The following is a 27,581-nucleotide window of genomic DNA, read 5'->3' as shown; positions in this document are numbered from 1 at the left end:
AAAAAACCTCTGTATAAATAGCCGGGGCAAACTAAATATTTGTTATACTATTTAAAATAGGTTATGACAGCCATTTGTCGTTAATTTTATTAGATCATTGCAGTCTAAAATTTATAAAGGTCAGCCACAATACTAAAACAAAAAATATAATTGAGCTCGCTATTCTAATAATTACACAAAAGCAGCTAGTTTTCACTAGTCAAGTATAATTTAAGCCATAAAAACAAGTGCAGCTAACCACAGGCGACAGCTCTGTGCTACCAACAGCGCACATCTAAGAAGCTGGCTGCAATAAAACTCAGAATTATGGAAGAACCTGTGGCTGAAAATAGAGGGCGACGCAGCAGCGAATGTGAAAAACACCCAATCCGACAAGCAACAGCGAAAAACATCGGAATCTAACAAAAATACAATAAAAGCAACAACATTAATGACACCGGCAAAACGGCTGGCGAATTAGCAGCAAAATATATGCGAGGGTGCATATAAGTAAAATGAAACGCCGCAGGAAGAATGGAGAAGAAAGGAGCAACAGCCGTAGGATCAAAAAGACAGAAAATAAATAAATTCAGAATAAACAGACAACAGCCTTTACATTTCCACTGGCAAGCAGGCAACTAAAGGCAGGCCAGAAGAAATGTAACAGTCAAAGGGAGGATCCATAAAGTAGAGCAACAAAAGACTGGCAGACCAGCAAGGGGACAGACAAACATACATACATATATAAATATATATATATATATATATACACACAACTGGCAAATTTTGCAAATAAATTAAAAACGAAAATAACCGCATACTACTTACTTTATACTATAAGAAGTAAGCAACAGCATTACGGTTTATAAATATCGTTGGTAAGCGCTGCAAATTAACAATCAAGCAGATATGTATGTGGATATGTGGGTAACACTTGCCGCCACCGCCAACTGCCGTTGTGGCTACAGCAGTTGTTTTTATAGCATTTTTTGTTTCGTTAATGCACGTTTTTGTTGCACATCCCCTTTTGAATTTGCAAAACTTCACTTTTTCGAACATCTGTCGCTTGTTGTGCATCTAGGAAAGCTCTCTTGCACTTACTACCAGTCTCTTTTGCATTTTGCAGTGCCAGCTCTTGATTTCGTTTTCTAAAGAGAGTACGGAAATAGGTCTCTTTATATGTGTAACTCTATTATTGATATATTGACATGAATTTTGGCTAGAATCTGTCGAACGTGCTTCAAACTTCTTCACAACCCGAGTCTTCAAAAATATTCTAGTAGTGGTTGCCCCTCCGTTGGCAATATCAAACTTCCGAGTGTACTTCTGCCATACAAAAGCTACTCATAGAAACCATTTAGCTTTGGGCAGCGTCGTAGAATTGAAGACCCGTCGTAGAGCAGCGACAAACACATAGCGAAATCAGTAAGCGCCATTGATCTTCAGTTCAAAAAATACTGCGGTCAGATTTGGAGGTTTCAAGTTGTGCTGTTCGGGGTTGTGGTTCATTTTACCATTGTGGAGGAGGAAATATATTCCAGAGAACTCGTTACCTCTAACAACCAAGTCCAACTTGGGTCAAAAAGTGGAATGTTATTAAAGTCCTTTTCCTAATAATTTACTCTCTCGCTTGTTTGGCTTCCTTTCTTAAGGATTAATTGGGATTATGGGAGAGCTAATGAATTGGCGACAGCTAGACCCTTTTTTGGAAATATATCTCTGGAACGTCGGTAGTGGGATGTTTTTTGGAGTAATATAAGAAGAAGCTTTTGCATCAACTTTACCGTTACTAGGCAGTAGTGTTGAGATTTGTGGCAAGAATTACGAAGTAATGGTCTCTAGAGAATTTGACACACTGAGATCTGCCACAGCTATCCTTGCGTCGCTATATAGGCAAAATACTCTAGGGAGAAATCTTTTACCATAATTAGTTCACTTAAAGGGAGCCACAATAGGCAAAACCAGGATTAACCAAATAAGCTAAGAAGCTCCTTCAAAAGCACTGCCAGCAACTTATTACCTAATTTACCTCCTCCTGGATCGAAGTCGATTGGGTTGGATTAGATAGAAATATATGTTGGATAAGAAATAATCGGCTTAAAAAAGGGTTTATTTGGGTAGTCACTTTTTCCTTGCAAACTAACTAGATTCTTAGCAACTCCGAAGGCTTATCTGTGGAAAACGTTTAAACGAAAACCTTTATTTATTGGAATGAAATATGATATAATGTTCGTCCCCAAATATCCTAAGATGTAATTCTAAATCAATTTAGGGGTATCTCTTAAACTGAAAAAGCCTTGAAAACTTCGAAACTTCAGAACTTTTATTGGGAGGTCAAGATTTGTATAGAACTAAAAAAAAATCCGATATTAGGGAAATCAAGAAAAAAAACGTCTATAGATATCCAAAACACCGTTAAAATCCGGTTTGGAAAAACCGTGTCAATCACTCTAAGCACGTTCTAACAATATAAAATTAAAATTGCATTCGACTCGCATCTGGCTTTCATTAATATCTGATGAGTTTCGAAATTTCAAAAATATATATATTACCATATAATACTTTTTCTCTTAAACAAATATCCACACACCCTACAGTTCATCACTCCACTCTCCTCTAATATTTTAGTACAAAGAGCGCAACAATTGCCGCAAAAGGGAAGGTAAGAGCGCCCAAATGTAACGTACCAGAACGTGGCCAAACAACCTGTTTGCAAATATGCCAACTCTCTTTATGTGTGCCACCAGCTGAGAAAAATCAGCCAACAACGAAACACAACCAAATACTTCGACAATTGGACAGCAGTGCTACATTGCGGCATGCGGCGATGCGAAGGTATAAAAGGACAAACTGATACGCGCGTTCTTCAGTTTTAGTCCTGATAGCCTTTGCGAAGCAACGTGTTGAACGAACGGAAACGGAAAATACCGACTAAAGCGTAGAAAATGATCAAGTTTTTTTAAATACTTATATAACGAGCGGATAGCTAACAACATATAAACTAGCAGCGTAACTGCGAATGTGAAACGAGAAGTGTTGTTTGGTGAGGAAGGTACGAAAAGTAACAGCTGAAGCAGGAATAACAATAAAGAGCGCAAATAGAAATACAATAAATAATTCAAACGTTCAAATTGGACATCGTTAAGTGTGTTGTTGTGAATTTGTGGCGCAAAAAAAAATTGATTATTGAAAATTATTGTGAAAACGTGGAAGGTGAAAATTATAAATTCTTAGAAAATAAAAATAATAAAAAAGCATTTTTTGGTGTGCGTGAGTGTGAAAAGTGAGCATAGGCAGTGACCGACAAAAGCACGCATTTAACGCCATGTGCTTAGTGGGCTCTTGATTTATATAGCTTTCCGCACTTTATTGTGCTTTTAACGGTATTAACGCGCATTGCGTGCCAGACAGAGGAAAATAAAAATAAAAATAAAAAAGTGTATTTAAAAAGTAACAAAAAATTACACATTTTACGACAGTTGATTACAAAGTGCCGCGTAGCTAAACACTGAGACGCTACAAATTAAGCAAAAAATAAGAAAATAAAAAATTATAATCGTGACTACAACTCCAAGCAAAACCACGAAAATGTTTTCGTTTTCATGCGCGTCGCTTTTGTGGCGCTCAAGCGCTATCGTGTCATTAATTGGCGTAATCCTTGTTGCATGCACCATGCAACCAACCGCCAGCGCAGCAAGCGTCGTACAACCAGCAGCACACAAGCAAAGTTTAGGCAACATGTTGCGTGATGCCACTTACAATCAAAATATGGCCAACATACAGGTGCTCAGTGATAATGATGTTGTTGCTGTCGATCAATTAGATAATGATAATTATGTTAGCGAGGATTTTGCCAACGACTTTGCTGCTGCCTCTGAGCGCTCCACCAGCGATGAGTCGCTGAGTAGTGTTGAGCTTTTACGTTTTGTAGATGAGCGCGATGATGCGCTGCTAACACAAGCATCAACAACAACAACAACATCAACAACCGGTATAGAGCGTGGAACAGCGAGTAGCAAATCGACAATTACACCGACTACAACTACAGTTGCGCCGCCACGGCAAGAACGAAGTGGTGGTGGTGGTGATGATGATGAGCTTCCCCTCGCCGAACAGGTGCAATTACTTTCGAAACAGTTAAATGCGCTGATGATGCGCCGTCGCGAAGATTACGAACTGCTCGAGCATAATTTACGCAAATCATTGCGAATGGGAGGAACCACAGCAAGTGATGCTGCTGGCGATGCGGATGTACGCTCCGAATTGCAGGATTTGCGGTAAGTAGCGGAAATGAATGCAGTCAGTCATTGTTGGGTAAACTATCAAATAGAGCTGTTGAATCTAAAATTAGCTATTGCAAATGATGTCACAGTTGCTAAGTGGGTCAGTCGAACAATTGCTGGGTGGGGGCGGCGGCAATAAACATAATTTCCACTGCGGCAGGTATTTAATCGTTGCGCCAGTATTGGCCGCCCACCTTGCTTACAGTGTGTAGGTATTCCTGTCCTCGTTTTTAGTGTGCGCGCCTTCTTGCAGCTATATATAGTTACTCAAGCCGTACAATTTTACTGCATGCAATTTTCTGTCGCACGTTTTTCACTGTATTTTCTCCGTTTTGGCCACCGCTACTGTTTGATATGCGGCTACACCAAATTAGTTATGGAAATTTTAATTAGTCACTTTTTGGGATGGTGTTCATTTTCGTGCATACATATATACAAGTACATACATATCCATGAGTAGTGTAAGTGTGTGACTTTTTATGCTAATTAATATGCAACAACGCAAGTCGAATATTACATAATTATTGAATGAGAAATTTTTACAATTATTAAAAAAATAATAATTTCCCTTATCCCGAGTTTCGCCCGAAAAAAATTCACCGTAAAAATTTTCCTCCGCCCATAATAAATACATGGAAATGAATTTTGAAAATTGAACTTGTTTATGATAAGGCTAAATGTAATTGGAATTCTCGCATTTTTATATCAAGCATGCCAACCCAGCAAATATTCACAGCTATAAAGCGGTCACTGAGGAATCCTATTTTGTAGTGTTGGTCCTTATAATGCTTTCTTTTATGAGTCCGAAAAGAAGGTATTTCATGTCTGCCCTAGGTCGACTTTTATGAACTTAAATTAATATACCAAATAAGCCCCAAAATTATTCGTAAATATGTGACTCTTATTGCGAGCATATTAGTCTCATTTCGTACTCTTTCTATTTTCTTAAAACACTCCCATAACTGTTATTTATTAAGGTACTATATTCAGACTCGTTTTGAGTCTCTTGCATGACTCCTATATGCCTCATAGACGGCCTATTCTAATAACCCTTTTTTTATTATTTATTCGACATATTTTTGTTAATACTATTTGTATGTATACCTAAGGGTAAAAACATAGTGGAGCGGCGTGCAAAGCGAATAACTAGCATCGAGCAAAGCTTCAATTACAAACTTGTATGCACGCTTTGCTCTTCACTATGCGTTCTCCCATTGAAACATATGCGTTTGAAATCGATGCTTTTCTCGATGCTCTATGCTCGCCCTTACGCCATGTTTTGACCCTAAGACTAAAATAGCGTTATAATTATTTATTAAAACTCATGGACACGTCGTATCTCGGCTGCACTGTGGACCAGTCAGTGATCAAAACTGGCCAAAATTCAAAAACTTATCGGTTTGGCTTGAAAATTGTCATTTGGAGGTTTTTGGGGTCGCTGATTAAGAATCTTATATTCAATTTAAAAAAATTCAAAATGACGGATACAGTATGGCGGACAAAATATTTTGACAATCGTTTGGACTAGTCTGTAATAGGGATGTTTCGAATGCCATATTTCGCGAATGCGAATTTTCGGAATGCGAATGTTAAGTTATAGTTTTTTATTACTTAAAAATTTTGTAAATTATTAGAACATTGTACGAGTGCTTAACTTATACAGTGGTTAATCTGGTAGTCAAAGTTCAAAAGGGGCATATTATATTTCAAAAAAGTAATTTTGCTGCCTTTTCTCCCATGAGGCGATTTATTTAGAGGTTCGCATATAAGGCCGGCCGCACTGAACAATTGCTCACTTGGAACGGCGCGTGGAGCGCTCAACTATTTGCGGGCCAGATTTGTCAACTTGTCGTATTTTAGTATATTTGTCTACCAATTGAGAGGATTTTCACCGAGAAGAGCCCGTTTTATCCTTAAAGATAGGCCTTCAATTGAGCTTTTAATTTACATTTTTAATGCCTCCAGATTTTGTATCCGAGGATACGCTAGAGGAATCTATAATTATTTCCATACATAAATAGATGAAGAAGCTACATATATATAAAAAAAATCCTATCTAAACAATCAATGATATGGAAGATATACATACATACCTTATAAAGCACCAATCTATGTGTGATCAGCAGGGTTTTAAGGCATTTTAAGGCACTAAACAAAAAAAAGCCAAAATGAGCTTTCAAAAAAGGCAAGAAAAATTGTTATATTTTTTAATTTTGTTATATACATACATTTAGTACAATGTAGATATGTATATGTAGGTCCAATTAAATATTATAGCCGCACCACTTTTTGCCAAGCTTTAATATATTATGTTTGTTGTTATGTAATTTTGCTTAGTTTTATAAAAATATCAAGTGACTGAACATTCAATGGTTTATATTCTGGAGAAAGACGAGAATTTCGCTTGAAAGAAATTTATAACATCTACATTTCGAGACAATTCGCCTTATTAATAAAAAATAAAGTCGCTTTAAAAAAGGTTTGTAAATTGTTAAATTCATGAAAATGTTAATTTATAAAGCTCTTTGAACCTACTTTATTTTTTATGAATGAGGCCAAATATTTGTAGTTAGAAAAGTGATATGAGTTCAAGTTACAAAGCTTACTATTACTGGAATCTTACCTGACTCCTTTTGTATCAGCTGTCAAGAGGATGTTGAGGTGGAATTGCCTCAGCAGTTTCTACTAGACTGTACATTCTTTGCAGGGTAAAGATGGAAACTCTGGGGAGCTTACAGGAATTAAAATTAGCCGCATTCGATATTTATATCAGAAGTTAAAGCTTGTGAAAATTTGAGATAGAGATTATTCAATGCAAGACCTCAATATGCTGATCCGTCAATTCACAAAACAGATTTTTATAATTCAGAATTGAATAGCTACCTCATTGCTATACTTCGCTTTATTATTTAACGACAAACCATGGAAATCAATCCCAGAATGATGACAGCAAGGCAATAATAAATTTCTTACTTAATATAAATAACCGAAAAGTAAAATAAAAAACCGCTGCAGACAATCAAAATCACACACGAGGCAACACAATGAAAAATACATTTGGCGCTGTTGCCAAGTTCCCTAAAACCGAAACAACAATACACCAAACCGTCTATAGGCAATGGTGTGTATATTAAATGTTTAGAAATGGGCTTGTTATCGTTGTAGCATATGGTGCAACATCATTCGAGAAAATATTTGTTACACAACTTGAAAATGTGTATAAAATCACACGAAAAGTTGTCGCATATAAAACATCAACAGATACTTATAAACATCAAACGCTGGAAGTCCGCACATATGTATGTACATATGCATGTACATATACATACATATAAGCATGTTAGTATGTGTGGCAAGGATGTTTAAGGAACGCACGTACCACACACGTACATACTATGAAAAATGTGAAATAATGCTGCAGTAAAATATTTCATACGTGCATGAGATAGTGTAAGCCAGTGTCTGCTTTTATACCTTCGACAACATTTACGGCATGACAAAGTATAAAACTCAAAAAGCGGTTGCCACTAGGCAAAATGATAAACAAAACAAAGTACAACATTCGTGGCGAAGCCAACAACAGCAGGAGCAGCAGGAGCAGATGTTATGCAATAACAATAGCATTAACATACACCCACATAAATAAATCTAAAGAAAGGTATGCAATGAGGCAGATACATATGCACAAACGCCTACATGACAATAAACATACGTACACATACAAAAAAAGCCTCATGCAGCGCTGGCATTCAACTGGGTGTATAAAGAAAACACTTGCAGTGTAGCCACTATTTCGAAATACAAGTAAGGATTTTATGCAAGTAGCGGCAGTATATTTATATATCTATACACACATATGTAGACACAGTATGTATGTGTGCATACCTCCAGAGGTACATGTACACTAGGGTTTTCCATGAAATATCAACATTAATGGGGTGCCCTTTATTTTTGTTCTACGTACAAAATAAAAACAACCACAAAAATTTAAAATTTGAAAACCAATTTAGGGGTCGCTAACAAGGTTTAAAAAAATATTTATTTTTTTTTATTAAATCGTAAAATTTTGACCTTTAATAATATGGCAAATTTATCACAGATGAAGTGGAAATTTTATCGAAAAACTTAAATTTTTTTAAACCCTGGTGGCGATCCCTAAAAATTTGTTTTCAAATTTGAAATTATCGTGGAGGTCTTTACTTTTTACGTAGTATAAAATAAAGGGGTGTGTGTCACGTACAAAATTAAGATGTTGCTGTTTTTTAGGAGCACCCTAATGTGTACACTTTCCTTTGTATGTAGTTCTGTAATTCTTTGAGTGTATTGCGTCAGTTTCTGCATTTTATTCTTTGCTGTATTTACAATGCTATGTATTCTGTTTTCGTTTTCGTCTGAAGTTTATTTATTATCTGTTTACTTTAATTATATTATGTTGATGCAGACAGTTGACCAAATAAAATTTTTCAAATTTCGCTGATTATAGTTTTCTTATGATGTTTTGATTTCTACTAACAAAATTTCGTCTTTTGATTTACCCTTTCACTTGTAAGTTTTATTGTCGTTGTTGCTCTGTTACATCGCAAAATCTAGATATATGTATGCACTAATATCAATTTCACCTGTGTTCTTTACCGAAACGACTGATGTGCTTTGTTGCACTCGGCCAAAATCGCTTAGGCGGTTACAGCGTCAAATAAGAAAGAGAAAATCAAATAAAATTTGTATCAGAATTTTTTGTATCAGAGGGAATATGCCCAGAAGAGTCGTCACATTTTATTTATAAGCCTGCATATACATATATATATGCGTGTATTTTTATAAGTCAAATATGCACATATGCCTTTGCAAGGGATTACCCATCCACCGTTAAGTCAGTCATTTGTGACTTCTAATCGAAACAATTTGCATATTCATCCATAAAAAGCTTTAAAACACATTAGCATATAAAAGAAAAATATTTGTACGTATAAATATGTCAAAATTTGTATTCACACTTATGCAAATTTTCAAGCATATTGACTTTCATACTTGTACATAAATATATGCAAATGCTGATAATCGATACGCACCCTCGAGCAGGCATATCAAAGTGAAGGGAAACAACAAAACCAATGCTATCTTTGCAGAAGTCAAACATGCCTGAAATCAAAAACAGATGCCTAGGCATGTATATATATATATATATCTATACGCGAAATGAGCATCATATGCTTAAGTATGCCTGTTTTACATACATACTAGGGATGTTTCGAATGTCATATTTTTCACATTCGCGAGGGTAGAACCTTAGGGATTATTTATTTATTCCATATATAGGGCGGTTAAGGGAAATATAAAAGATCGATGGACTGTTGCCGTCGACCGTATTACCGATGCAATTCTGGGTATAGCTTCTGTTAAAAAATTTCAAATCGCTAATGTGGAAAAACCTATACTGACTCTGTTTGAATAAAAAAACTTGCTACTTTTTTCTTAGTGTAGGTACTTGACACTTGTGTGTGCCTAACCACGTAACCAACCGAAAGTACTACAGCAATATCTATGGATTCGCTATTTTTTATACACATGCAGATATTTTGTGTGAATACTCCTGGTATTTTAATTTATTACTACATACCACAAAAGGAAAACAACATTCACAAAGTTCTCTTAATGCCATCTAATGCTTTCTATATTTAGAATGACGGCAACCTACGTAAGTCATTTTTAATTCATGGTATATTAGCAAAGTATTACGAAGCGGAAACAAGTGGAATAAATATATATGTACATATACATACATAATAAAGCACGTGGCAATGGTTCTGGCTCGGAAGTACTTTGGTTGAACCGTATTTTACTTCATTTGTTTTGGAACAATCAAACTCCAAAATGTGTTGAAATAGTTGCCTTGAAAAAGAAGATTACTTTAAGCACATAAACGATCAAACAATTGGGGTACCTTTGCTTTTACTATAAATATGCCATACTAGTAGTTAGAAGCAGCAGGGAGTTTTTATTTCACACATTTTGTTGCATATATGGAATTCGTTTATAGTGTTCTATATTAAAACATATGTACATACATATCGTCGTACAAAACCGTGTAACGTCATTCTGCAAAACCGCGTAACTGACATTTGCTGCCAAAAATTGGATTTGCTCACACAAGCTCTTGGCTCAATCCACGTCCATTCGTCCTGAAATATACTAGCCAGAAATGCGATTGCTTTATAAAAAAAGAGAACCATTTTGAAATTTGAGTTTTGTTACTCTGTAGAAACTAGTTTACATAATTAACATACGTGCTTTCAGAAAATGCATTATCTTCATTTTTGTAAAAAGAACAAAATTCCATCGCTAAGTTGTATTTAAGTGCAAGCTTAGAAAAAAGTAAAAGCAACCCACTCATGCTCATATACACGTAGTTGCGTATATAACGTATACGGCCCGTAGCACCTACTACGAACATGCTTACTCATACGCCTAAACTTAAAAGTCATAAAATTTAAAAGTGATTAAATATTGGCGTCACAGATTTTTACACAGTATTCCTTCTTGAATATACTACTTTCTTTAGAATGAATTTAGAGTTTGCAAATAAAAATGAAATTTTAGTTTCTCAAATTTAATTTTTTTTTCCATTTGGTGACACACTTGTTTTATTACACTAGCATCGTTCGTTTTGGCCAGTGGAACATTTTCACCATTAAATTCTAACATTTTGAATTATCTAAAATTAAAACAATTCAAAAAGTACAAAATAGCTGCGACAGGTATTCGCCATGCTGTCATTTTTTAATATCGTGGTAAACTCTTGAAACTTCACAGATATGTTGTATTTGATGCGAACTTCCATTTCCTCTAATAAAGACATTCTGTTTGAAGACTTTCCAAAGTTATTAAAAAAAAAACAATTACGATTTTTTCGAGTGACAATAAAAAAAATGAGTTAAAGCTAAAATCGTTCAACTACTTACTTTTTGCTTAATAGTACTTGCTTCTGGAAATCCGTTGATTGAAAGAAATGCAAGAAGAATGCTTTGACGTTGTTTTTTTTTTGCCGAGAAAAGGGATATACAGAAGCCTAAGCGCAATGTGTTCACCAAATTTGGTTGATATCGGTCAAATAGTTTTTGAGATACACATATATGGTATAAGTAGGCGGTGCCACCCCTTGCTAAAGAACGATTGTATATATCAAAATTTTTAATAAACATAGATGAACTCCTAAGTCACACTGCTCAAAAAATGAGAAATTCCGATACATGCTACTTAAGAAAAGTCGCCTAACTTCGACAATTTTTATGCGATTGCAATAATTGAGGTACCAGTTTATTTGAAAATATATTTAATTTTAGATAGTACTTCATATTTTTAAATTGTAGAAATTATCGATGGTCAAAATTTAAAAAATTAAGATAAATATGGGTCTTTTTTTAATTTAGCCGATAAAAAATCCCAACAAGCCTAGTCGGACGACAATAGATTATTATATAGCATTTTAAAGGGCTATATATCCTCATCTCAGATCATATTCGGTCTTTGAAATGCTCTTTAAAAAATATGTATAAATAGGCAATAACATTCCCCATATAAACAAATAAAATTAAGGGGTAGCGTCTTGAAATTTCCAAAAAAAAAAAAGCATTTTCGATGGGCACCCTAATATACATACATGCATATGTATGTATAATAGCTACATTTTAAAGAGAATTACTTTCATTTGGTTTTTCTATTAAAAATGTTGAATTTATTTCATTCGAAAATGTATTTCTGCGAAGTAAAAAATTTAATACATTTCATCATAAATGCATAAAACGTATAACAAAAGTTTATTAAAAGTCGAATACATATGTATGCATGCATGTGTGTGCTAATTGTTTATTTGAATAATAATTAAATTTTTGTTTCCAAAACACACAAATCTCGCTTGCCCAAATGCAATTTTTATTTCGCACGCAGCCGCAAACCGCAAACACAATGCCAAACGAATGCCGAATGAAATCGATTACGTGTGAAAAGAAGGTTAGGGAAATCAAAAAAAAAAAAAAATTTGTTCAGAAATTCAAAAAAGGCATCCATAATGAAATAAAAGTTCAATATGTATACATATGTAGAACTAAATGCATATGCATGCAGATTGCGCACATTTGCAATCATTTAATGCAAATCCTATCAAGCATGTGAAACGAACTAGACGTAATACATTAGGGTAATCTGTCATGTATTAAATGCTTTTAAATATCAAAATGTCACAAAAAAAGCTATTGTAAAAGAAAAATTTGCATGCATACAAATTTATTTAATAGAATACATACATATGTACATGTCATAAATCCAGCGCTTGAAAATACGCCTTTATATAGCCAAACATATGTAAATATGTAATTGTACGCCTACACACAACTCACTTAACAACATTATCTAATAAATGTTTGAAATGTAGATATAAAAACTCATAAAAATCCGCAGCATGACAGAACGTTAAAATCATGAGAGCAAGAATAATCCATGCATATACATAACTACGCCCCCAAGCCATTCATTCAGATATTTACTCATCCATTCATTCAGTCACACATACATATATAAGCTGTAGAGTGATGCATTCACCCATTTATTCTAATAAAAAATACACACAGGCTAGGTACACATACGTATCTCAGTGTACGTGCAATAATATTTTAGCCAGGGAGACATATTTACAAACAAGTATGCGTATGCATTTGTATGCAAATGTTTTTTATTGGAAAACATTCGATGGAAATTTTCACACTTTCGCTTGGCCAGCGAGTGTGTTGCGGAAAATGCGAATAGAGCGATAGATATTGTTGCCGTTAGCTGTTGATAGTTTGTTTTCAACATTTTCGCCAGCAGCGGCAAAATTATTTTGGTTTTCAAACTCTCTATCTTTTTTTTATTATTTTTTAGTTTTATTCACTTACTATTCATAGCATATATATGTAGATTGTCCCATTTTTGTTTCCTCTTCACTTCCGCTACACTTGCAAACAACATTCATTTAAATATCCGTTATATGATATCTAACGGATGAAAATGATATCCTGTACGTTTGTGTACAGTGTGCGTGCGAGTGTGAGAGTGCATATGTTTGAGTACATTTTTTCTATTTATCAACCTACATAGGCATTCATATGTACATATGTACATAGATAGTAGTGAAAAGGTACTTAGATACCAATAAAAAAGTGTTTGCACTCCAATAATTCCGGCGTTTTTATTCTATGTATTTATGGAAAAAAGTTGAAAAATATTATAAATAAATACATACATTGATTTCAGGAGTAGCAGACTGCAGTACTTACGTAGATATGCGTTAGACTCGTAGAGTAAACTTTAATGTTTAATAACTTTTAGGAAAGATACTTTTCATGTGAACTTTACAACTTTTACAATACGGTGGAACAATTTAAAGTTCTAGTTATGAGATTTCGTGTCTAACAAAAAATGTTACCTTTTTATTGCTCCTCTCTCTCTCTGTTCGTGTTCGATTCTAAATTAAAGGCAAAGGGAAAGAAAATTTTGTGTTCATTTCTTAGAATGTCACACTCTTGTAAGGCAAAAAAGGTACATTCTCTGGCCTGTGAAGCTTTGTCAGGGGAGATGGTTGCCCTGAAAATTTGATGGTTGTTTCAAACGACAATATTATGAAATGCGTGAACTAGACAAGGACAAGAATGCAAAGCCCGGCCTTTTTACGGGATTGAGTGTAACGTCAAATACATTCGGCAATGGGGAAGTGCAACATTTTTTTGGAATAAACGAAATCACCATTAGTTTTGGTGCCTCAATGAAATAATATTCAAAATTAAAAAAATTGTTTTCTTTCTAATTTTATTCAACAATTTTTATTGAGTGTGAGGCCGTTTTTTTAATGAAAACTTATTGTGGAAAAGCAACAATAATTTGAAAAAATTGTGGAAGTGATAGCTATTTCGGAAATCACCACATTTTCTCATCAGACTTCTTTCAGTAGGATTCGAACCAACGATCCCACTGACTCAGCCAGTTGCCTACGCACTGTGCTAAGTTCACCTTGTTAATTTCTTGTTGCTTATTTCCACTATTTCACATGTTTAGCCAACTACAATCAAGCGCAGCTATTCCGCTGCAATTCACTTGATCATGTGCTTGTTGGTTTTGTTGGTTTTTCTTAATATTTCTATTATTAGAATGTGTTAGTTTTTCTTTATCGGCATTTAAATTGTAAACTGATGTAATTTTTATTTGATAAGCTCGAGGCCCAGAGAAAACATAAAACACAGGTTTTGGTCCCAGTCGAACGGGCACAACGAAGAGTTCCTGAAGATGACCTCAGACTGAGGTCGAAATATCGACATTAAAAATTATTGAACAAAAAACTGTGTTTTATGTTTCCCTGGGCCTCGAGCTCATCAAATAAAAATTACATTAGTTTATTATTAGAATGTTTAACTTTTAGGTGTGCTCGTTCTTAAGTTATTTGTTTTTGTTACTTTATGGCCTTATAATAATTATATTCAACAATTTTTATTGAGCTTGAGGCCGTTTTTTCAATGAAAACTTATTGTGGAAAAGCAACAATAATTTCTTTCTAAAAAAAAAATATCTGAAAACTAAATTCAAAAAATATATAATATTTAATCAAGACAAAAGGAAAGAAATTCGTAAAAATTAAATGAAATAAAAAAAATAGTTTGCTTTTTAAAACTACATATATAATCTAAATATAAAAAACATAGAGTAAAAACGAAAAAAAATTTAAAATAATAAAATCTAAAATTAAATTAAAAAAGAAAAAATAAAACTAGTTTTACGAGCTGAGATAAATAAAAATAATGTTATCTTCTTTACACAAAATCTAAAAATTAAAAATAAACTTTTACTGAAAAAAAAATAAATAAAATTTAAAAAAAACTAAAAAAAAATATCAATAATAAGTTTATAGAAATCTATCAAAAGAGCTTTTATGCCTTTTAATTTTCTTACCAAAGACTGGCAACTATCTAAGCCAGAGTGGGCCTCCTAAAGACCACTCACTGTGCTTCATAATTTGCTGCGGCCCAAGAAGCAGTATATGTTCGCATTTTCTACATTTGCAATAAAATATCTAAATATCTACTTTTGATTAAACTAACTCTGTGAAGCACTTTATTCTGAGGTTTCCCATAGATCTCCCTTCAGAGAACTCGAAAAAAATCTTGCGGTATGAGCAATCAACTGGCTGTTATTGTGCTAAGTATTCTCTCCAGAAGATGTTACTTTGTTGTCTTTTTATTGCCCACTTTTGCTTAATGTGACAAATATATGCAACTATCTACTCACTTTTCTTATGAAACGCGATGAGGGGTTTCATATAAACATTTATCGGCGGCTGGGTGGAAGATCAGCCTCTCGCGGCAGCTGGTTCGAAAATGTTCTATCTCAGAAAATGGCTCAAAAACACATAGGGTGCTCAACTGAAAATATTTTGATGCAGGGCATTTTTGAAACGGCAGCTGAGTTGGGGCGTTTCTGAACCGAATTCTGAAATAGGGCATTCTTCCATAAAACTCTGAGATAGGGCGTTTTCGAACTCAGCTGTCGATTTGTAAATAAGAATCTTTCATAAACGCGTTTTCTAAAAAGGAAAGTTAAGTTGAAATATAAAGCGCGTACAAAAAAAAATTTATTTTTAATAAAATAAATACCAGCATGCAGCTCTCGTCTTATTTTTACCAATTCAATCACTAATTCCTTTAATGCTCTTAATTCTGGGAAATTTATTTAAAGTTGTTTTTATTTCTTTTTCATTTTCTGACTTATTCCCATATGCAGTGCATATTAATTTTTAAATCTTTTCAAAATACATTCGTCAACCAAATGAAAATATGCGTAACTAAGCAAAATTTTGCTTTGAGATTTCATTACTTAACCACAATGGAAAAAAAAAAATATTCATTATACAGCAAAAGCGGCAAAAACCGCATCACCAACACCTCGACCTCGACCACTACCGCCACCAATACCAGCACCACAAGCAGCACAGGATTACTACCACCAGCAGTGGCTTGTACGAACAACAAAAGCAAATACAACAATTCACATGTCAGCTTTTTGATGCCGACGCATTTAATATTGAAAACCGCTGTGTCATGAATTCGTTGGAAATATTTGGCAGAATGATGACCCACTCACATACATACACACGTATGTAAGAGCACAAAATTGAATATAAATTTTATAGAGTGCACAATTGGAGTAAATAAAGAGCATGGAACGGAAAATAAGATGAACACAAGAATACTGAAAATAAAACTTTGCAATAAATTGGTGGAAATTTTTGAAGAGAAAACCGGAAATATTTTTTTTGCACTAAGATAGAAAAAAAACGAAATTCATTTGCAAGGTATTCAAAAATAAACAACTTAATATTTAAGTAGCTAAAATATTTCTTAAAAAAATGCAATTCAATTGGATTAGTCATCGCTTGAGTAAAAAAAAATGTCTTTCTCCTTCATCATCACTTGCTTAATTGCGGCTAATTGTAGATATCACAAAGCACACAAAAAAGGGAATCAACTATTAAGCTTACTTTTTGTATACACATACAATGTGGGAAGAATGACTCATTTGTATGCAAATATAATACAAAGAAAAATTAAATGCAAGCTTTTTGTGTGAAAAAAAACTTAAATACAAAACTAAGTTATTATTATTATGTACAAAACTTTTATAAATATGTAGGCGTATCTACTCAAAAAAGCAAATGCAGCCTGCAAATAATGTTTAACTATTGCAACCACATACATACATATCTAACGTACACAAGAAAAAAATCACACATGTACATACATACATACACTCCGAAATATTTGCTCGCTGCCAACAAACGGAAAACGCAAACGTAAACTACTAAAACCACCTGGAGTTAGCAACATTTGTAGAATTAACTTAGCAATGGCAACAAAAATACGGCAACTACTACAGCAACAAATTTCATGCATTTATATAGTTGAAACAAACTATCAACAACAGTAAGAACAACAAAAACAAAAATTACTTCCATACAACACAACACTCCAACAATAGTAATGGTTATAGAGTTTCAGGTTGAAATGCCATTAAAAAGTTACTCATACGCAACGTAGCACCACCGCGGGTGTGAGTGTAGTGGGAGTGAATGAGTGCTGCTACACAAAACACCTACAAATCCTAGAGAAACTGGCTGTAACGACTGCAATAAACTCACTTTAAAACAGTGCGAGTGTGCAATAAAGGCATCTGCATTACTTTATCCGCTGATAGTCGCATTGGTATTTGTAATGTTAATGGCTGTGGGATTTTACCAACTCAGTAACGATTTGCACTAATGATGCCAGAGCAAGTGTTTGGTGGCTTAAGATAAGTTTTTTTTGTAATATTATTGCTTGAGTTATAAAAAAGAAAACAAGAAAATCACAAATGAAGGATTAAGTTTATAAAAAATTTTAATAAATTAATTGAAAAAAAAACACATAGAACGTGTGCTGGCGTTTCCAAAATGGATGTCGGAACAGGATCTGGAGTCTTCTCTCAGCAGGTATCTCTGAGAGCGTCGTATAGACTCCCGGATCACTGCCGTGTTTTTCCGGCTGAGATATATGCAATCGACATGGCGGCAAGACTGGTGGGCATGGTCGACCTAGCTCCATCTAAACTTGCCGTTGTCGTTGACAGTTAGGTAACTATCAAAGCCTCAGGGTCGAAAACGACTAACTCGATATGTGTTTAGGAATGCCGAAGATTCCTAGAAGCTTTTCAGCAACACATAATCAACCATTAGTAGGTCCCGGGCACAACGGTGTCCCAGGAAATGAGGAAGCGGACGAATGTGCTAGAAAAGGATCTGTAGCTGTACATCCTCTCTTGAACATTTTATCGAGCCATTTTTTTATGATCTCCTTTATGTGTGCTATAGTAAGCCAACAAAATGGTTCTAGACCATTGAATACTGTGGTAGCTCCTTTTCGCTAGGCAGTTAGCCTTCTCGTTACTGTTATGACCTTTATGGGCCGGTACCCGTCCTAATAAGACACTATTTGTAATAATACGCTAGCTGAGAATTTATTTTGTGGGACTTCAGTGCCAGTAGGGCTGCCTGATTCGCCGACATAATGCAGATATATTTCGAGGATGTGCCTCTTCCAAGGCATTCTTCTTTGCCAAAAATTTCTATTGCACGGATCTGCGCTTGAAAAATGGTTGGGTAGCTACCCATTGGTATCGATATTTTAAAGTTCGGCCTAAATATGCCAGCCCCAGTTTTATCGTTACCAAGTTTATATCCATCTGTGTACCAAATCTCTCAATTTGGAGTAGATTCCCTGCATTCCAATTGCAAGACAAGCGCCAGCAACACAAGCACGATTAGAAATATTGTGAAAATTAAAATGAATGAGATGATGGCAAATGAAGGGAACGATGGAAAAACGGTGAAAAATGACGGAAAACCGTAGAAAAAATTGGTGGAGAATGGTGATGTGCAAATTTAGCAAATCGAACCGTTGCGAAAGTTGAGCGGGTTGAGCAACCTCTCCTGGGAAAAGGAGGGTGCACACCAGCTAGGTCTGTTCATGGTGCGGCCCCTCGGGGAGTAACATGGTAGTTGTGGTTTATCACCCAAATTCGTGTAGAACCAGCAATGGTTCAATGTGGAGTTGCATTGCTCATGATGCATAGGTTACAATCGGCATTACTACAGTATTAAATGACTGATTTTACGTGTTCTTAGCATTGATAGAACCCATTTATTTATTATAAAGGTTATACTTCTAGACTCCAGAGCTTTTCATTTGGCTGTTACGCTGAAACACTTTTAGTCAGGAAATATCGGCGCACTGGCACCTAAGAAATAATGTATAAAATTTCCATGACCTACATTGAAATTTATCGCTTAAAGAACAGCTATAAAAAATTACTTTTTTAAAAAAATTATTCTAATTAATTTGGAGCTGCTGAGTACTAATGCGAACTCATTAATTTTTTCAAGAAAAAGCGCAACTTAAGAAAATTACAATTCACGTTTTTAGTTCGAAAACATTTAATACAAATAAATTATTGTCGAATATTAGTAACCTGATGATGTTTTGCACAGTAATGACTTCATTTTTTTTTTTCAATGTTTGAGGGCTGGTCGGAAGAATTGATTTGCATTTCGAAATCAAAGGTGGTGAATATATATTTTTTTTTCACTTACGCGAATACTTATTATGTGCCTTAAAACTTTTCCCAGATGTTATTATACATAAATTCTAGTCAAACCCAAGGTTTGCTCGATCTCATCACAATTTTGTCTACCCTGCGTTAAAGTTTCCTCTTTTAGGCTAAAAATTGTATTATCTTCCATTATACTTTATACCTTATAGACTATATAAGTCTTCCGTCTTATGAATTTATAAAATCTCGTCTGCGTATCCTTGATGGTTTTGCGCATTCTTCTCCACACAAACAAAAAAAAAACAAACATTGTAGAACATAACTAATATGTTTGGAAGAAAATTAGTGACACTTTCAACAAAAAAAAAAATTGCTAAAATGCAATGGTATTTTTTTAGCCACTGTAGAGATCATAGAAAACCATGTAACTCAATGCTTTCTTAGGTCTAGCGCTAGGTATTCAACATTTTACTTCTCGTAGAAACTAAAAATATTTAAGTTTAAAACAAATTTAAGAACGAAGTATGTACTAGAAATATTTGGGCTGCGAAAAATATATGTAGGAATTGTTATTCAATACACAGTCACGGAAGGAGTCAATACTGCTTTTTTTAACAACCTAATTAAGCAACAAAAATATACCCACAACAAAGCATTGTAAATGAAAAGAAACCATTTCAAAACTAAATAATTGTTAAAAATTGCCTAAGTTTTTAAGTTTCCTCAAGTTAACAGCAAAGTGTTTGCTGAAAGCAAACCTCTCACTTGGTAAATACAACAACAAGATACCGTAAATATATGGAAAAAATAAATATTAGTTACACAAAACCTTCACATTCTCGACTGTCGCGTCACGGTTCATTTGTCAAATGCATCTTTCGCAGTAACAAAAAGACCAAAATGCCTTAAATATTTAGAAAATGTTGAACTCTATCAAAGGTAGTTATTAGCACTGCACACCTTCGCAACCTTTACGTCGTTTTGAGACTTGCTCTGTGGCTGTACTCGTATTTCATTGTCAACTGAGCTAAACGTAGTACATACATACATAAATATGTATGAACATACATATGTTTAAACAAGCATGCAATTTATTTATGCTAAATGTAACCTAACCTCAAACTACAAACCATTAATGCTTTTGACCCCTGATTAGGCCTGCTGAATATGCTGAGGTATTTTGCTTATATGTATGTACATATACATATGTAAGTGCATGTGTGTGTGTGTTGTGGGCTGGATACTAAAAATGCCAATCAAAAGTCAACTGCCAGGCATTCGATGCTCATTGGGCTTACACACATGCATTTTAATGTGCAAATATATGCTCTTATAAGTACATACATACATACGTAGGTATGTATACAATGTTATTTTTGGCTAGCGTGAATATCGGTTATGCACACAGGTATGTGTATGTAGCCCACAAATGGTTGGATGCCGATACATATTTTTGGTAGTGTGTAGATATTTGCATAAACTTTGTTTTTACTGCTATACGAGCATATAATATGAATGTGCGCTTGCATTAATGTGTTGAATTTCCCTACAGGAAAAAGGAGTCTATTTTACGAGGATGGGACTACATATAATCCGAACTAAAAGTTCTACCGTACTGTGCCGTATTTTCCCCCCGGATACTACCGTCAAGTATTTTGTCCGGAGGCGGTTTGAGCACGAAGCACACACGTGCGTTACTCTTCTAGTGTTTTCAGTTTGTGAGTCATTTCATACCACCCTATCAACCAATTCTGGCAACTGCCTTCCAACTCCAACTAATTCTGGCAACCATCTTGAAAGCTCTCTACTGTCTTTCGAAAGACGAAAAGAAAGATCTGCTAACGAGGATGTCTTAGCGTATTGCTGCTCTATTTTATTTCTTATATAAAAATAGTCAAAAGTAATTAATAAAAGAAAATCAAATCAAAAAAGAGAAAAATTAAAATAAAGCAATTAATAAAATTTTTGTTTTTAATTAAATGAAAATAAAAAAATTTATTTTGATTCGTTTTTAAACTTAAAACTAAATAAGAAAAAAAATTATATACAAAACTAAAAAATAAATAATAATAAAAAATAAATATTTTTTTTTTTTATTAAATGAAAATAAAAATAATTATTCTGTTTCGTTTTAAAACATCAAAATCTTAAACCTAGTTAGAAAAAAAATTTAACCCAAAATGAAGAAAATAGTAACTAAAAATTAAATATTACAAAAAAATATTTTTATTTTTACAATAAAATCTAGAAATTTAAAGAAACCTAAATGATATAAAAAAAAAATTTTTCTTTAAAAACAATAAAATCTAAAGATTTAAGATAATGAAATTAACGAAATAAAAACAAAATAAGTTAAAAAAATAAACAAGTTAAATTAAAACAAAAAAATAAAAAATAAATAAAATAAGTTTCTAAAAATCAAATGAAATTAAGAAATACAGTTTTTCATTTTAAGCAACCAAATCTGAGAAGATAAATAAAACTCAACTTAAAACAAAAAACAAATTTTTAAAAAGGCAAAAAAAAATAACATGAGTTCCTAAGAATTAATATAAATAAAAAATATTCTGCTTTAAAAAGAATAACAACTAAACATTATAAGATAATTAAATGGAGAAAGCAAAAAACTGTTAATAAAAAAGGAAAAAAATACATAAAAGAACTATCTTAAAATTTAATATGTACACGTTTTTTTCTTTTTAAAATTATAAAATCTAAAAATTCAATTGAAAAATAAAAAAATTTATTTTAATTTAAAAAAATCCTCTGCCCGAGACTCAAACTCGGATCTTTCGAACGACACGACTATGCTTTGCTCACTCGGCCACTGTGGCTGCTGGAGCGACGCGAGCTAAATTATATATAGATACAAGTGCTTTCATTCAATATAGCTTTTCACCATGACTGATGAATGAGAGACTTTTTTTCTCAGGTAAAGAGACTCTTTTTCTCAGGTACCACATGTGCCAGTGTCTTCCAGATTTAAGCGTGCTAGGTAAGCTTCAAAGCAATCGTGACAGCAATTGGGTTATATGAAAATTTATTTATTCATCCGGAACGCAGGTCTAGACCATGATTCAATAATAAAAGGTTTGCTCAAAAACCAGTTTTCTCGCTCCCTCTTGAGAAAATGGACACCCTTAGCAAGCCACTGTATGTGGGTTCGTGTGTGTGTGCAAAGCTTTTGTAAGGGAGCTAAAGGAGTGTCAAAACTCTAATGTCACTAACGAGCAAACCTTTAATTATTGAATCATGGGTCTAGACTACTAAATTCAAATTCAGTGGTTTTCCATTTTTTTTAAATTTCCTGCAAGGCAAGCAAGTACATATATGTAGATAATCATTGCCCACGAAAAGTGTCAACAAATGGTGCACGAAATGTCAAAGCAATTTAAAATGTAAATGAAATTTATATTAGGTTTAGAAAGATACACAGCCGTAGGGGTTGGAGGCAGAGCTAATGACATTATTTTAATAGAACAAACGAAGCAAGCATGGAACAAAATTCAACCGAAAGCTCAAATAGTATTAGCGGCCTTTGCATACAATTACAGTATATTAAAGTGACTTTAGACGGAGTGGAGGTCAATGGCGAAATTCCGGTGAATATCAAATAAAACTCGAACTTTCTTTCTAAAATGCCTAAGATAATGTGTTAAATAGAGTGAAACATTTTAAAATTATTTTCCCTAGCAACTTAAAGCTTCACAAAGTTTAACTAAAATAATTCCAAAAATTTGAACCACTTGAGACGACTTCTTGTCCTTATATCTATTTAACCACTAAGGCATATTTATAGAATTTATTTGTAATATAAATACGTACATACATATGCTTGTATATGCATATACGTACATCACACATAACTAGTAAGAGTTTTTAAATCCGTAATCGGCTTTGTGGCCACATTTTACTGGTTAACACACTTTACCCAAAACCACTTACAGTAATCACATTCACACATAGTACTTGTACAGCTTTGAGTGACTTAGCTGACATACTTTAGTGTGATTGAGTACTATTTGAAACCAAATGGGCGTTTCTACTATACATATATTTATATACATATACATATTTATATCAAGCGCTTGTGTATGAAAGTGTAATGAGCCGTCAAATGATGTTGTGTGCATGTGGCGCACCAAGGACAATGCTGTGTAAAATAATTCCTATATAGTGTTTATGTGTCTGGCAAATTGACTCTAGTCTTTCCAAAATTTACATATATTTAAATCTTGTTCGAGCATTAAATATGCAGAAGAATCAACCAATGACTTATTTTTATTATAGAAAATGCGATGACTTGCGTCGCCAAAGAAGTAAAAATTTTTTGTTATTAAAGCGGAAGAATAGTAAACCTTTTGATTAAGAGTCCAACTGATCCACAATTAAGAAGAAACCATGTTGGATATTTTTGGGTTACAATATGTAACATTTCTCAGCGCCTGGGAAAGAGCCCAGTTTCCGATTTTCTTTATGAAATTTTTTTCACATGCAATTCTCAACTGCCATTTAATAATCCTTTCTTAAGTTATAATTTGATGGCATTTCACAGTATGCTAGGCCTAGTCTGACGCATCTTTCAGCCAATGCTTCCGCAGTTTTTTGCGGACTCTGCATGACTTACAACCATGCACGGGTAGTAGCAGATGATTACCATTGGCCACAGTGCCTACCCACTACTTTTTGGTCCAGTAAATATATTTTTGCCTATGTAATGTGGAACGATTTTCCGTCATCCCTTGTCAAATTTGGTTTGGATATAAACCGGTTTCGGCGCTGTGCCATTTTCAGTGTCATTTTTCGTTCTGAATAGTTTCTGTTTGTCCGTCACTATTTATAGCCGTGCTAAAACGTCGTTAGTTCTTAGTTAGGTACGTCTCAGCGGATTATATTCTATCGTTCAAGCAGTAGTTTTTCTTCTGTGTATACATGCTCAGGTATTTTTGACCATTAACCGCTGAAAGTTTATGCTGGACTCCACTGAACTTCGATTTATTTCATCATTTTTAAAAATCTTAGTTCCGACTTTCTAAATACGCCTGAGAATTAATTATCCAGTGTTAACGAGACCTCAATAATCATCAATTCTCAAGCATTCCTAAGTCAGTGTTCAACGCTTTTGCGCTAGGGGCCAGATTCACAGTGCTTAGTTAAACGACTGTTAACTTAACCACCAGCAAGAGTTTAGCTTTGAATTTATATTCAGAGCCACTATGTAGTTAACTATAGAAATTCATATCGCCTGATAATATCCAAATTCTAAAAATCAATACCTTTCTATTCGAATTTGACTTTTGAATATGAAAATCAATAGCTAAATTGCTATCAGTGGTTAACTACGCACTGTGAACTTGGCCCTAAGTAATTGAAGGCATGTAAGCGTGAAGGAACTAAAGAGATTAAAAACTATTAAAGCTAATTGTTTTATAACATTTCTTAACTTAATTAAATAAGCAAATAATTTAAAATATAAATATATGTTTCTATTAAATAACTAGTCTCTAAAAAAAATCCTATGCATATATAATGTAAATACATAAGTACAATTTTTAAATCTTTATCATACCGGTACGTTCACAATAAATTTAAAGACAACAAACTAACTTTTCCCAATACTATGCTTAAATTGAATTTTTATACGTGTTTGCTTTCAATTCTGTGCCCATCCATTTTCAGCCAGACAAAGTCACAGCAACACTCCTCTCGTATTCTCATATTGTTTTACAAATTACTTAACTTAATCGAATTTTAATTGCTTTGCGGCAAGCTAAGCGCAGTAATAATACCCATGAAAACCAACAATGGCCAACAAAAACAACAAAATAACTAACAACACCCACAAAAGTTGGTATTTAGCTCTTCCTCCTATACAATTGAGCGGATGTAAAAGGAAGCTAAATTTTCATACTTCTACACCCAGCTGCCTAAGCACAATATGATTATAAAGACATTGGCGAAATGACCAAAGTGAAATGCAAATAGACTAAAAATAAATCATAAAAACTCTTAAATGACGTAAAAGTTGAAAGCTTAAAATTGCTTTACGCACCTCAAAAAGTTTAACAAGCAAATTTATGCCAACAATAGCACATAAATAATAAACTTAAGACCAAGTTAAATGTTGTAATAACAACAACATTTAGCAAACAAAAGAAATGAAAACTGACTTAAATAGAAACAAAAAATGAGTAGAGAATATTTATATGGAGACAGCTGAGTAGCCTGAAAAGCAATTATGAGTAGCCAAAGTCAAAGTAAACCAATCACATGCATACATACACACATACTATTGTATATATGTAAATCGATTATTTTATCGAGCGTATGTATATGTGGTCAGAGGACAAGGATATTTTCATGTCGACTAAAATGGGCATTGCAATCGAAAAACGTAAGCGATATCAGTAGGATACAAAAAAGCAAAACACAAAGTTTACCTGAAGCAAACAGAATGAAAATGACAGATTGAATGCCGCAGTGGTGGGAGTACTATGTACACTCATTGGGCCAGTTGGCATTCGTTTTGTTAGGAACTAAACAAGGGATGTGTGGTTATGTGCCTGTCATGTGGATATAATATGTCAAATGGAAATACATATAGGAAATGATGAAAGAAAAAATGAACACAATTTTCAAGCTTAAAAGACTTACCAATATCATTACCACTGCCATTATCATTACCATTACCATTGACATTGTCATTACCATTACCATTACCATTAGCATTACCATTACCATTAACATTGCCATTATCATTATCATTAACATTACGATTACCATCATCAATAGACTAGCATTATCACTACCATTACAATTACCATTACCATTACAATTAACACTACCATTACCAGCATCATTACTATTGTCATTAAAATTACCATTAGCGTTACCATTACCATTAACTTTGACACTGCCGTTACCATTACCATAAGCATTACCATTAAAATTACCATAACCATAATTATTTCCATTATCATTATCATTAACATTACGATTACCATTGTCAATACACTATCATTATCATTACCATTACCATTATATATCTCATTGCAATTAACACTACCATTATCAGTACCAATGACAATAGTTGTCATTAGAATTACCAATAGCATTACCATTCCCATTACCATTGCCATTACCACCAAAATTACCATTACCACTATAATAACCGTTTTCCACTGCAATTACCGTTACTTGTGTCATTACCATTACTAAATCCATTATTACTACCAGCGCCTTTACAATTACCATTACCCGGATTTTTTTCTAAATGTTACTCTTATCTTGCGCCACAATTCTGGAATTATAATTGCTTCTGTATCCAGCTGGGAGTCTCGCAACAAAGCTCTATCCACTTATTGGATTTTTTATCGGCATTTGTCCCCTAATTCAACCTTCCTCTCCCTCTCTTAACTACCAATTGGGTTGGGTGCAAATTCAAAGTAAACACTCAAGTGTGTAAACAACGTCGCCCTTCATTGAATCGTAGATAAGTGTGCGGCCATTGTGCAAATGTTGTAGCCCACGAAGGCTAAGGTATCACTATTGTTGCTTACATACATATATACATACGTGTACAGATGCTGCAGGTGACGAGGGGAAGTGTTATACCAGAATAGCGGGCTTTACACTCAATTTGATGATGACCTGCTAAGGACGAGTGATTTTTTGCGGAGATAAACATTTTCCATGTGCATTGTGCGCATACACATTCATGCAGAAGAATAGCTGACCGTATGAAACAATAAAAGCTCTGTACCAAAGAAAAAATGTATATTTGTTTAAGTGTGCCCGACTTTATGCCAGTACGAGTTGAGCGCGAATGATTTTGTTTGTGTGTGCGTGCGCTTGGTTTGCATATAAAATTTGTTTTATGTAAAGTAGGAGAATAATATTTTATTAAAGAGATTAACGTAAACAAAGCAAAACAAAGGCAAACACCAAAGGACCGCTGCGGGTAGATACAGGGAAAGAAGAAATGTCATTTTACAAAGTAAACATCAATTTCTCATTTTCTACGTTCATGTTTACTTACGCTGAACGCGAATTATTTTTTTTTTAACTTATTTTCTCTTTTATTTTTATTTTTATTTTTAATTTTCTCTTTTCTTTTTAATTTTCTTACAGTCGCGAAGTCGCTGCATTACGAGCTGGTCA

General features: G+C 33.9%; 1 protein-coding gene across 1 annotated transcript in view; it reads left to right on the top strand.

Annotated features, from left to right (window-relative positions):
* The first annotated feature begins 2,833 nt into the window (after positions 1–2,833).
* The window catches only part of LOC118743854 (protein scabrous), a 152,139-nt gene continuing 127,391 nt past the window's right edge, over positions 2,834–27,581 (top strand). Inside the window, exon 1 of the mRNA XM_036476618.1 lies at positions 2,834–4,256. Within this exon, the coding sequence (XP_036332511.1) occupies positions 3,568–4,256 (689 nt within the window). The 5' untranslated portion in view covers positions 2,834–3,567. The remainder of the gene's footprint in view (positions 4,257–27,581) is intronic.

The sequence above is a fragment of the Rhagoletis pomonella genome, unplaced genomic scaffold (genome assembly GCF_013731165.1).
Source record: "Rhagoletis pomonella isolate Grant_MI unplaced genomic scaffold, Rhpom_1.0 Rhpom_scaffold_00007, whole genome shotgun sequence".
In the NCBI taxonomy this organism is placed as follows: domain Eukaryota; kingdom Metazoa; phylum Arthropoda; class Insecta; order Diptera; family Tephritidae; genus Rhagoletis; species Rhagoletis pomonella.
The sequence above is the reverse complement of the archived record's forward strand: the minus strand, read 5'-3'. Positions and strand labels throughout refer to the sequence as shown.